This window comes from Heptranchias perlo, chromosome 4, assembly GCF_035084215.1.
Source record: "Heptranchias perlo isolate sHepPer1 chromosome 4, sHepPer1.hap1, whole genome shotgun sequence".
NCBI classification, from domain to species: domain Eukaryota; kingdom Metazoa; phylum Chordata; class Chondrichthyes; order Hexanchiformes; family Hexanchidae; genus Heptranchias; species Heptranchias perlo.
The window spans coordinates 80629479-80642548 of NC_090328.1; the positions used below are offsets into that span (position 1 = coordinate 80629479).

At 41.3% G+C, this 13070-nt stretch overlaps 1 protein-coding gene across 3 annotated transcripts in view; it reads left to right on the forward strand.

Annotated features, from left to right (window-relative positions):
- LOC137321061 (selenocysteine insertion sequence-binding protein 2-like) overlaps positions 1 to 13070 on the forward strand; it is a 73923-nt gene that overhangs the window by 59938 nt on the left and 915 nt on the right. For 2 of the 3 annotated variants that reach the window (XM_067983226.1, XM_067983228.1), the window contains 2 exons: positions 7492 to 7646; positions 11857 to 12079. In XM_067983226.1, coding sequence (XP_067839327.1) covers positions 7492 to 7646; positions 11857 to 12079 — 378 coding nt within the window. The remainder of the gene's footprint in view (positions 1 to 7491; positions 7647 to 11856; positions 12080 to 13070) is intronic. The other variant, XM_067983227.1, reaches the window with a different exon arrangement.

Here is a 13070-nt window from a genome sequence, read left to right on the forward strand (position 1 = left end):
ACAGGACTTCCTTACCCATACAAACATTGGATTCAAAACTCGTCTGCTGGTAGTCGCAACAGAGAACTGTGTGCTTAAAGAAGTTTGCTGCTTCAGAGCACCTGTGTAGGATCCTCAACTGTGCCAGATACAGCTGTTTCGCCTGCTGGCGAGGTGAATTTACAGTGTCGAAAGCAGTTGGCAAGAGATTCTGCGTTCTGCACCTCCCATGGTGAATGGATTATAGATTACCTGTCGAACATCCAATGAAAATGGCACGCCAGCTTCATGTGTGACAATCGTTCTTCACACAGGGACTTGTGCCAAAATTGGGAGAGCTGTCTCACAGACTAGTCAAGCAACAGCCTGACATAGCCATACTCACAGAATCATACCTTTCAGCCAACTTCCCAGACTCTTCCATCACCATCCCTGGGTATGTCCTGTCCCACCGGCGGTACAGTGATATACAGTCAGGAGGGAATGGCCCTGGGAGTCCTCAACACATTGACTCCAGACCCCACGAAATCTCATGGCATCAGGTCAAACATGGGCAAGGAAACCTCCTGCTGATTACCACCTACAGCCCTCCCTCAGCTGATGAATCAGTCCTCCTCCATGTTGAGCATCACTTGGAGGAAGCACTGAGGGTAGCAAGGGCACAGAATGTACTCTGGGTGGGGGACTTCAATGTCCATCACCAAGAGTGGCTCGGTAGCACCACTACTGACCGAGCTGGCCGAGTCCTGAAGGACATAGCTGCCAGACTGGGCCTGCGGTAGGTGGTGAGCAAACCAACACGAGGGAAAAACCTACTTGACCTCGTCCTCACCAATCTACCTGTTGCAGATGCATCTGTCCATGACAATATTGGTAGGAGTGACCACCGAACTGTCCTCGTGGAGACGAAGTCCCGTCTTTGCACTGAGAACACCATCCAACGTGTTGTGTGGCACTATCACCGTGCTAAATGGGATAGATTCAGAACAGATTTAGCAGCTCAAAACTGGGCATCCATGAGGTGCTGTGGGCCATCAGCAGCAGCAGAATTGTATTTCAGCACAATCTGTAACCTCATGACCTGGCATATTCCTCACTCTACCATTACCAACAAGCCAGGGGATCAACCCTGGTTCAATGAGGAGTGTAGAAGAGCATGCCAGGAGCAGCATCAGGAGTACCTAAAAATTAGGTGCCAACCTGGTGAAGCTACAACACAGGACTATATGCATGCTAAACAGCGGAAGCAACATGCTATAGACAGAGCTAAGCGATTCCACAACCAACGGATCAGATCAAAGCTCTGCAGTCTTGCCACATCCAGTCATGAATGGTGGTGGACAATTAAACAACTAATTGGAGGAGGAGGCTCTGTAAACATCCCCATCCTCATTGATGGCAGAGTCCAGCACGTGAGTGCAAAAGACAAGGCTGAAGTGCCGAATGGACGATCTATCTCGGCCTACTCCTGATATCCCCACCATCACAGAAGCCAGTTTTCAGCCAATTCGATTCACTCCACGTGATATCAAGAAACGGCTGAGTGCACTAGATGCAACAAAGGCTATGGGCCCCAACAACATCCTGGCTATAGTCCTAAAGAATTGAGCTCCAGAACTAGCTGCGCCTCTAGCCAAACTGTTCCAGTACAGCTACAACACTGGCATCTACCTGACAATGTGGAAAATTGCCCAGGTATGTCATGTACACAAAAAACAGGACAAATCCAATCCGGCCAATTACCGCCCCATCAGTCTAGTCTCAATCATCAGCAAAGTGATGGTAGGTGTCGTCGACAGTGCTATCAAGCGGCACTTAGTCACCAATAACTTGCTCACTGATGCTCAGTTTGGGTTCCGCCAGGACCACTCGGCTCCAGATCTCATTACAGCCTCGGTCTGTGGCTGCAGTGTGTACCATCCACAGGATGCACTGCAGCAACTCACCAAGGCTTCTTCGACAGCACCTCCCAAACCCGCGACTTCTACCACCTAGAAGGACAAGGGCAGCAGGCACATGGGAACAACACCACCTGCAAGTTCCCCTGCAAGTCACACACCATCCCGACTTGGAAATATATTGCCATTCCTTCGTTGTCACTGGGTCAAAATCCTGGATCTCCCTACCTGACAGTACTGTGGGAGAACCTTCACCACATGGACTGCTGTGGTTCAAGGAGGCTCACCACTACCTTCTCAAGGGCAATTAGGGATGGGCAATAAATGCTGGCCTTGCCAGCGATGCCCACATCCCATGAACAAATTTAAAAAAAAACACCAAACATTTCTTGTCGGGCTGCATCGTAACATAAATCGCTCAACCATTCACTGGTGGCTAAAATATTAGCTCCGTTGCATTTAGAGGCAGGCAGTTCAAAGAATCTCCATCAAGGCAACTTTACTACCGTGAAAGTGATGCACCGGAGCTGTTCCGTTGGGACGGGCTCCACTTAAACCGGGTTGGGACCAGCATCCTGGCGAATCTAATAACTGGTGCTGTAGATAGGGCTTAAAACCAAAAAGGGGAGGGTGGGGGGTGGTCAGGTGAGGGGAAATTTAGAAATCTAATGAGAAAAGGCAACAGAGCAGTGTCGTGATTTGGGTAAAGATAAGCAGAATGTGGCAGGATGGGAACGAGAGTTTACCAATAATAGAGCACCAACAAGTAAGGTCAAAGAAGGAAAAAATGGTAGAAAGTCAAAATTAAAAAAGGCTCTTTATCTGAATGCTCAGAGCATTCGTAACTTAATGGATGAATAAATTGCACAAATAGAGATAAATGGGTTGCATCTAATAGCCATTACAGAGACATGGTTGCAAAATGACCAAGATTGGGAACTAAATATTCCAGGGTACATGATCTTTAGAAAAGACAGGCAGACTGGAAAAGGATAGGGTGTAGCCCTAATAATGAAGGATGACCTAAGGACAGTGGTGAGAAAGGATCTTGGCTCGGAAGATCAGGAAGTAGGATCAGTATGGGTGGAAATAAGAAATAACAAGGGGCAGAAAACACTGGTGGGAGTAGTCTATAGGCCCCCTAATAGTAGCTATACCGTTGGATAGAGTATTAATCATGAAACAATAGGAGCTTGTAACAAAAGTAATGCAGTAATGATGGAGGACTTTCATCTTCATATAGACTGAGCAAATCAAATTGGCAAAGGTAGTTTGGAGGATGAGTTCATGGAATGCATTTGAGACTGTTTCCTAGAGCAATATGTTGTGGAACCAACCAGGGAACAGGCTATTTTAGATCTTGTGTAATGAGACAGGGTTAATTAGTAATCTCACAGTAAAGGACCCTCTCGGGAAGAGAGATCATATGATGATAGAATTTCACATTGAGTTTGAGTGAGGTATTTAAGTCCGAAACTGGAGTCCTAAACTTAAATAAAGCCAATTACATAGGTATGAGGGGCGAGTTGGCTAAAGTAGATTGGGAAATTAAATTAAAGGGTATGACGGTTGAAAAGTAATGGCAAACATTTAAAGAAATATTTCAATATTTTCAACAAATATACATTCCATACAGAAATAAAAACTCCACGGGAAAAGTGATCCACCTGTGGCGAACTAAAGAAGTTAAGGATAGTATTACATTAAAAGAAGAGGCCTATAAAGCTGCCAAGAAGAGTTGTAAGCCTGAGGATTGGGAGAGTTTTAGAAACCAGCAAAGGACAACCAAAAAATTGATAAGGGAGAAAACAGAATATGAAAGTAAACCAGCAAGAAATATAAAACTGGACTGTAACAGCTTCTACAAGTATGTAAAAAGGAAGAGTAGTAAAAGTAAACGTTGGTCCCTAGAGGCTGAGACAGGAGAAATTATAATGGGGTATCAGGAAATGGCAGATGCGTTAAACAAATATTTTGTATCTGCCTTCACAGTAGAAGACACAAAAAGCATACCAGAACCAAAGGGCGAATGAGAGTGAGGAACTTAAAGTAATTATCAGTAGAGAAAAAGTACTTGAGAAACTAATGGGACTAAAAGCCAATAAATCCCCTGGACCTGATGGCCTACATCCGAGGGTTCTAAAAGAGGTGGATGCATTAGTTCCCAAATTCCCTAGATTCTAGATTGGTCCCAGCAGATTGGAAGGTAGCAAATATAACCCGTTATTCAAGAAAGGAGGGAGAGAGAAAACGGGGACCTACAGGCTAGTCAGCCTGACATCAGTCATCAGGAAAATGTTGGAATCCGTTATTGAGGAAGTGGTAACAGTGCACTTAGAAAATCATAAAACCATGTTGACTCTGCCTGATCATATTATGAAAGGGAAATCATGTTTGACAAATTTATTTGAGTTTTTTGAGGATGTAACTAGCAGGGTAGATAAAGGAGAACCTGTAGATGTAGAATATTTGGATTTTCAAAAGGCATTCGATAAGGTGCCACATAAAAGGTTGTTATGAATGATGAGTGCTCATGGGGTTGAAGGTAACATATTAGCATGGATAGAAGCTTGGTTAACAGACAGAAAACAGGAAGTAGGGATAAATGGGTCATTTTCAGGTTGGCAGGCTGTAACTAGTGGGGTACCACAAGGATCAGTGCTTGGGCCTCAGCTATTTACAATCTATATTAATGACTAGGATGAAGGGACCGAATGTAATGTATCCATGTTTGCTGACGATACAAAGCTAGGTGGGAAAGTAAGCGGTGAGGAGGACACAAAGAGTCTGCAAACAGATATAGTTAAGTGAGTGGGCAAGAAGGTGGCAGATGGAGTACAATGTGGGGAAATGTGAGGTTATTCATTTTGGTAGGAAGAATAGAAAAACAGAATATTTTTTAAATGGTGAGAAGCTATTAAATGTTGGTGTTCAGAGAGACTTGGGTGTCCTGCTACAAGAAACACAAAAAGTTAGCATGCAGATACAGCAGGAAACTAGGAAAGCAAATAGCATTTTGGCCTTTATTGCAAGGGGGCTGGAGTACAACAGTAAGGAAGTCTTACTATTGTACAGGGCTTTGGTGAGACCTCACCTGGAGTACTGTGTACGGTTTTGGTCTCCTTATTTAAGGGAGGATATACTTGCCTTGGAGGTGGTGCAACGGAGGTTCACTAAATTAATTCCTGGGATGAGAGGTTGAGTAGAATGTGCCTATACTCTCTGGAGTTTAGAAGAATGAGAGGTGATCTCATTGAAACATATAAGATTCAGAGGGGGCTTGATAAGGTAGATGCTGAGAGGTTGTTTCCCCTGGCTAGGGAGTCTAGAACTAGAGAGCATAGTCGTAGGATGACAGGTCAGCCATTTAAAACTGAGATGAGGAGGAATTTCTTCACTGAGGGTGGTGAATCTTTGGAATTCTGTACCCCAGAGGGCTGTGGATGCTCAATCTTTGAGTATATTCAAGGCTGAGATAGATAGATTTTTGGACTTTAGGGAAATCAAGGAATATTGTGATCGGGCAGGAAAGTGGAGTTGAGGTTGAAGATCAGCCATGATCCAGTTGAATGGCGGAGCTGGCTTGAGGGGCCGTATGGCCTACTCCTGCTATTTCTTATACAACCACCCCTGAAAAAGAGGAATCCATGCCTTTTTGTTTCTGTAGGTTACAGGCAGAGTAACAATGTCATAAAGATATGAGAGGTTTTTGGAATTCCTAATCAGCAGCTTGCTTCCCTTCCCTAGTCATGCTAGTGAAAACCATGATAACTCACTGCTTAATTTTTTTCTCGCCACCTCAGCATTTTTCATTGATAAAAGCCAGTGTTCTACATTAGTGTAGCTTATAAAAAGAAATGGCCAGTTTCATCAGCAATAAAGATGTCTTCAGGCATGTAACCAGTTAAAACGTCAAATGTTATCACCGACCGAGTTGTCAGTGCTTTCTGTGGAAATGCTGCTTGCGTCCCCATGAGTGGACCTAAGTTTGATGACATGCCAGATTTTGAAGTAGCTGATCCACATTGCAGAAACAAAATTCCAAATTCTTATTTTTCCAGTCTTTCCTCATGATTTAGACCTTTCATACCAGGAATCAGTCTTGTAGCTGTTGTCTACACTGCCTCCTGTGCTTGAATGTCTCCCTTTTGTCAAGGTAACCAGAACTATACGTAGCACTCAAAGTGTAATCTGACCAAAGCACTCTGCAGTTTGATCATGACTTCCTCTGACTTGTATTCTTCTGCTTGGCTATGTACTTCAGCATTCGTTGATTTCTGCTCTACACTGGTTGGACATGTTTAGCACGAGTCTACCAAGACTCTTGGATCTCATTCAGCTTCACCCTTAGCTATTTCAACACCATTCATAGAGAACATGTATTGCTTATTTTTCCTTCTTATGTGCAGTACTTAGCATTTGTCCAAATTAAGTTTCATCTGCCATTGTTCTACCCACAAACTCATTTTGTCCAACTCATTCTGAACTGCCTCCTCAGATTCCACTGTCCCACCTAGTTGGTATCATTTGCAAAGTTCACTACTTTGGCATTGAGCTTTTGAATCCAGGTCATTTATGTAAATTGAAACATTACTGGTCTCAACACCAGGTCTTGGAGCACTCTACTTTGTACTTCCTTCCTCCCCCCACTCTGACATAACTCCTTTAACAAGTACTCTCTTTCTACCCTTCAACCAGTTCTATATCCATTCCCAGGGTTTACCCTAAATCCCCACAGTTTTGAGTTTTAACTAACAGCCTTTCAGGTAGTGCTTTGTCACATGTCTTTTGGAAGTCTAGGTACATTGCAACATAGGGCTTCCCACAGTTCACTTGAGATGTCAGTTCCTCAAAGAAACAAAACTGAAAACTTAAAGACCAGCCAGGGAACGGATCATTTTTTTGAACCTGCAGGCAATTTCAGGTTTGAACCAGTGTTTGATTTCAAGATGAATGCTTGATTCTATTTTAAGATGCTATTTTATTTTTCCTGTTACTGAAGTTTGTCATGCAGCTTTTCTTCTTCCAAATAATGTTTTCTCCTGATCAGACTACTTGCTACCACACCCCATTCATAAAGCTCGCCTTTACAACAACATCAACTTGTATTTATATAGCGCCTTGAATATAGAAAAATATCCTAAGTAACTTCACAAGAGGTATGAGGACAAATAGATGCCAAGCCAAAAAAAAATTGACCAAAAGCTTGGTCAAAGAGTTGGGTTTTAAGAAGGATCATAAAGGAGGAAAGGGAGTTGAAGGAAATTCCAGAGCCTAGGCGACTGAAGGCATGGTCACAAAAGAGGCTGCAATCAGAAGAATGGAAAGTTTAGGGAGAAGTGGAGGTTTTAGCAGCAGTAATTTACATTGTGAAGATAACAAAGTGTATGACCTGTGGGATACTGCACCACAAAGTGCATTAATGTGAAAATTATGTGTTGTGTTAAACTACAATGGTTGGACCAGAGTAAACTGGCCACTGCATTTGTGAGATGCACATTATTGGAATTTTTTATTTTAAAAATTAGTCATCTTAATAATGTTGACTTTAACATTTACATTGTTTGTTTATGCTTGATTATTTGTTTCAAAATGATTGTATTGTTTTATCCAGGTGGCTTGGATGAAGCATTGCATACTATAATTGAAGTTGCCCGTGAACAAGAGATTCCATTTGTTTTTGCTCTCAATCGCAAAGCCCTCGGTCGCTGTGTGAACAAAGCAGTTCCTGTTAGTGTGGTTGGAATCTTCAGTTATGACGGTGCTGAGGTTAGTCAGAACCGGGATCAGTGATGCACAGGTTCAGTTCTTGCCACTGGAAGAGTGAATTTCAGAAGGGGTCCTGAAAGGGCCTACACACAATATCTATGTTAATACCAATTTTTTTTTAAGTCTGAGAAAGTTAGTTGAATTCTACAAATAGCCATTACCACTACTGTTTGTGGTGGTGTACGAAAAGGCTGGTGTCAGTTCTAATTACATCAATTCATAATTGTAGGAAATCTTTAACAATAGATGCATTTGTTAATTCAAAACCATCCTAAATTAATAAGAGTACTTGTCATTTAATTACTAAGTTATTAAACTCCTTTAATAATCCCTTAGTAAGATAGTGGGAAGTAGTTTTATATTTTATCTTTGTTCAATTGTGTGTATCTGTATTAAACTATCTTGGTTGGGACTGAGGAAGTTAGCAGGTAGGTAATGGAGTGATGGAAAGGGAATGTCTTTGTCACCTTAAAACCCACCCTGAAACTGATGTTGTAAAAAGCACTGAAAAAGTTAAGAAAATTCAGCCCCAGTATTCTTAAAACTAGTGCAAGGTTAAAATGTGCTCTCTCTATTACTGAAACATACTAACTATATTTGTATATCTGGTTTAGTAACTGAGTGCTTTATTTTATTTGCATCCATGTTGGAATGGAGTCTAATTAGCCTTAAAATGTTCATAAACCACCCACATATATTGAGTTGTTTGTAACCTTTTGTTATAAAGGAAGTCATTGTGCCAGAGATTCACCTGCACTTGTGGAAAGTTTTAAATATTTTTGTGTCAAAATTCATTTTTGTTTTCCCCCTTCTGTCACTCAGACATAAAGAGAGTCCTTTTAGAAATTGGTGTGGATGATGTGGCGATACCTAAAGAATTGAATTTTTTTTTATTGGCTGGGGTATAAAATCTAAGGGTGCATGTTTACTGACAATTTTACGCAGTGTGAAGGTTTTGACTGCATGCTGATGCAAAATGTAAGAATATAATTCATATACCCTTCGATCTATATTGCACCACATTCTCACTATTATGCCAACCAATATTCTCTTTCAATATGTCAGGAATTTTAGGGCGTTTCAGGTAATTTAATCCACTGGAACTGTCTGGTCTTACTTCTGACTGCCATTTCTTAACTGTGAGTGCACTAAAGTTAATAGGACATCGTATACCATTCGTTAGTACCAGCTGCAGTATAACTCCAGGGAAAGTGAGTTTTAGAAGTGCCCAGGAAGCCTGTGGGATTTTTAGAACTCTGAACAGAATGTTTTTAATGTAATTAGTTGCTGAGGATGTGGAGCTCTGCACCTGTGTGGAAGCCTGCATGCCCAGAGTGCTCTGGTACCTGGATACTGGTCTAACTTGCATTGCAGCTGGCTGCTATCATTTAGGTTCTCAGCTACAGTATGACTACAGCATGAATGTACTCAGTCTGCATTTTGCTTCATTTTGCTCTGTCAGACAGACTGTGAGCAATCTTGCTGGCATAGGACAAAGGCTTACATGCTGAATTGCAACTACTGGTGCCTCCTGGGAAAAGGCTATTTGAGATGAGACTAGATAGTTTTGGTGAATTAAACTGAAGCTGAACCATCCTAAAATGGTAGATGTCTTCAGAGGCAATATTGGGTGACAAAAGTAACTATTTTGTCAGCAAGGATTTCTTTGCTGTTCAAGATTAATGTTGTTGATCAGTCCCTTGGTAGCTGGGAGTCCATAAGGATGACTTTCATGGACATCTTTGTAATCTGTAAACCAGGATTCCAGTAAATAAATTCCTTACTGTAGCAAATGGGACAGCAACTGTTAGAAAGTGGAGTTAAAGAGTGGGCAAATAGGTTAAAGGCATGAAATTGTAATCCTTACTTGACCCCTAACAACATTATGACAGCTGGGAACTGAAGTGTTTTTTTTTTTAAAAAGGCAAAGAAATGTCCAGCGATGGAAGCAATAATATTTGTGATTTATACATTACAGTTTACAGTTTTAAGACCGTACATGGTCACTAAATTGATGTTGAGGGTTATGGGTTCTAATAAAGATTTTATTGGTAGGAAGGAGGAAAATCATTCCTGGTTTGATGGATAGGATATCCTTTCCTCATTTTTAAAATAATTTAAAATATTGCAGTAATGTAGCTATTTACTCATGGTTACCAAATGTTTCAGGCTGTGTTACTCTAGATAAATCAGAAGTCTTTCAATTGCATTCACTTCTTTTTGTCACACTTAGTTCTTGTGTCATGAATATGTCACGCTGCTTGTCCGACATCCAGCATTGAATGAGCAGAAATTTCCTCTAACTAAATATTGGGAAGGCCGAATTTATTGTCTTCGGTCCCCACCACAAACTCCGTTCCCTAGGCACCGACTGCATCCCCCTCCCTGGCTACTGTCTGAGGCTGAACCAGCCTGTTCGCAACCTTGGCATCCTATTTGACCAAGCTGAGCTTCCGACCCCCTATCCTCTCCATCACCAACACTGCGTACTTCCAACTCTGTAATATCACTCGTCTCCGCCCCTGCCTCGGCCCATCTAGCGACACCTCAAATTTAAAATTCTCATCCTTGTGTTCAAATCCCTCCTTGGCCTTGCCCCTCCCTATCTCTGTAACCTCCTCCAGCCCTAGAACCCTCTGAGATTTGTGTGCTCCTCCAATTCTGGCCTCTTGTGCATCCCTGATTTGCATCGCCTCACCATTTGCAGCCGTGCCTTCAGCTGCCATGGGCCTAAGCTCTGAAATTCCTTCCCTAAACCTCTCCACCTCTCTCCTCTTTTAAGGCTCTCCTTAAATCCTACCTCTTTAACCAAGCTTTTGGTCATCTATCCTAATATCTCTTTGTGGCTCAGTGTCAGATTTTGTCTGATAATGCTCCTGTGAAGTTCCTTGGTTGTTTTACTACAATAAAGGCACTATATAAATGCAAGTTGTTGTTATTTAACACTTTCCCACTCTTGTGATAAGAGTAACACCTGTGCTGTGTAATGCTAATGCTACAACAAATTAAACTATTGATACTTATCATTATACTTAGCTTTCAATTCTCCCACTCACCCAAATCCACGGGATATGAATGCCTGTAATAAAGTCTTGCATATAGTGTACATTTCCTCTAAGTATAACAGATTCTGTCATGCTTTCTCTGTCGCATTTAAATTTCCTATTCATAGCCTGATTTCTTATTGTTACCTCTATTGGTTCACTCCATTTGTGTCCTCCAAAATTGATGATTTACATCTCCTAGCTGCAGGTGGTGGCATTCTCAACACCTGAGGCCTATGAAGATCAAACTCCTGCTGAATGTCTGCTCCTGCTGCCACTACCCACTCCCTTCCTGACGACCCAATCCAGCTTACCCCATTCTAAGTGCTGTCTCCACGCCTTCGACCAGAAAGCCCAATCCTGACCCAAAACCCATCTCCACCCTGGGAGCAGGTGCTCACTATCCCCTCCCCCACTCCTGATCCTCTGTGAGAAAGGCCATATTGCTGTGTTCCCAGCTGTGAACTTGGAACCAGATATATAAGTTCTTAAAGTGCTGACTGCATGTTTACTAGTAGAGTAAATGTGCAGTAAGCACTCTAAAGAACTTGAAGCCGATTCAATTGTAACAGCCAGAAACACAACAATCTGGCCTTTTTTGGGGCCAGGATGGGTGATCGTGAACTGTTTCCCTGACACTGAGCTGAGTATCTTTTCTTAGTTGTTTCAATTTAGAGCCTGTTCCCAAATCAGTGCTGGGAAACTGGTTTTCAAAATGCTATAAAACTTTTGGGGGGTAGGAATGGATGAAGACTTCATTCTCCTGTATTCCCCTTTCCCCCAAAATACACGGACTGCAGTGGTTGAAGAAGGCGGCTCACCACCACCTTCTCGAAGGCAATTGGGGATAGGCAATAAATGCTGGCCTTGTTAGCGATGCCCATGTCCCATGAATGAATAAAAAAAAATTCTAAAGTAGCACAGTTCGAAGCATTTGGTAAATGGCTGTAATATTTCACTTTAATCATAAAATAGATATACTGAAAATATTATTTCACATTTTCTGTTGGCAGAAAATGAAATCTGAATGTGCCAGGTTTTAAATATGAATTTGGAGTTGCTGGACAGCTAAAGAGATTTTATTCTTCCACTGATTAACCAGAAAATGTCCTCCAAAAGCATCAATATTGTGAATTAATACTTTTTTTTATATATTTCACTTACAGAACCAGTTTCATCAAATGGTTGAACTCACTGAGGAAGCTAGGAAAGCATATCAGGAAATGCTTAATGCCCTAGAGCAGGAACTTACAGCATATGAAGGAAATTCAGTGGGACCATTGTGCGATCTATCAGAGGAAAGCACCATTGCATTGGATAGCGTGACCTCTCAATCTTTTTCAGAAGCCAGTGAACCAGAATATGGTGCATATCAAATACTATTTAGTGGTATAACTCCAATCAAACCTACTTCCCAGCATATATATAGTTGTATTTCAAGGGGCTCTCCTGTACTATTGAACTGTGAGCTATTAGTTAAATTGCAATCATGCATGAAGGCAAGCAGCTCCAGTTAGAAATTTAAATCATTAATCTACATGGGGAAAACAGTGGCTCCAGAGTGGATAGATTAAATTTGTACATACTCTGGTATTATAAATGTTTAAACTACTGCCTCTTAAAAAGTTCTTCCTCGCTAGGGATGTTGAGGCTGTAGGATTTATGTTCCCTAGTTACTGTAAAATCTAGTATATTTATTGTAACCTGGGATTTCTGCACCTGCCATATATTTAAATCAGATCTCTAGGCCTAGTTGTCATAGAAGTTCATCTAATAGCTAGATTGTTAGTGATTGCCAATGACAAATGGTGATTCTTGGTGATTTAGGCCTTTGCAGCATCGCCTTTGCGCCCAATGCAGAACTCTGTTACAGTGAGAAACAAGATAGAGTTTCTTTGTTAATGAGGGAATGATGCAACAGAGTCTCATTATGAGGGCCTTTTTCCATTTTGGCAGTAAAGAGGAGGAAGAAGAAAAAAAAATTTCCCTTGCACTCTTTTTGAAGTAGGAGGGTGTATATTATAACTAAGTGTGTGAAACATAATTCTGTGTAAATTAACTTGATGCCTCGTAACCTTTAAAAGTACTTCATCTGATTTTAGCCAGGGAACTAAACTTTTTTTCCCTCAGACTGATTTTTTTTATATATATATATATTATTTAAACCCTTAAACTGGTGGTAAGTCCATGGGCTTTTTTTCAGCAACTCACACTAATGCTGAAAACCATTATAGCTATTCACCATGTCATGCTTTTCTGTTCCTCCCACTCTTTCTTGCTTTTTTTCATTTGTACTATTTCAACTTCAGTTAATCTGGCCTTTTTTATATTCTAACCTTTTTATACATTTTTAATAATTTTAAAACCCTTACCTATTTTC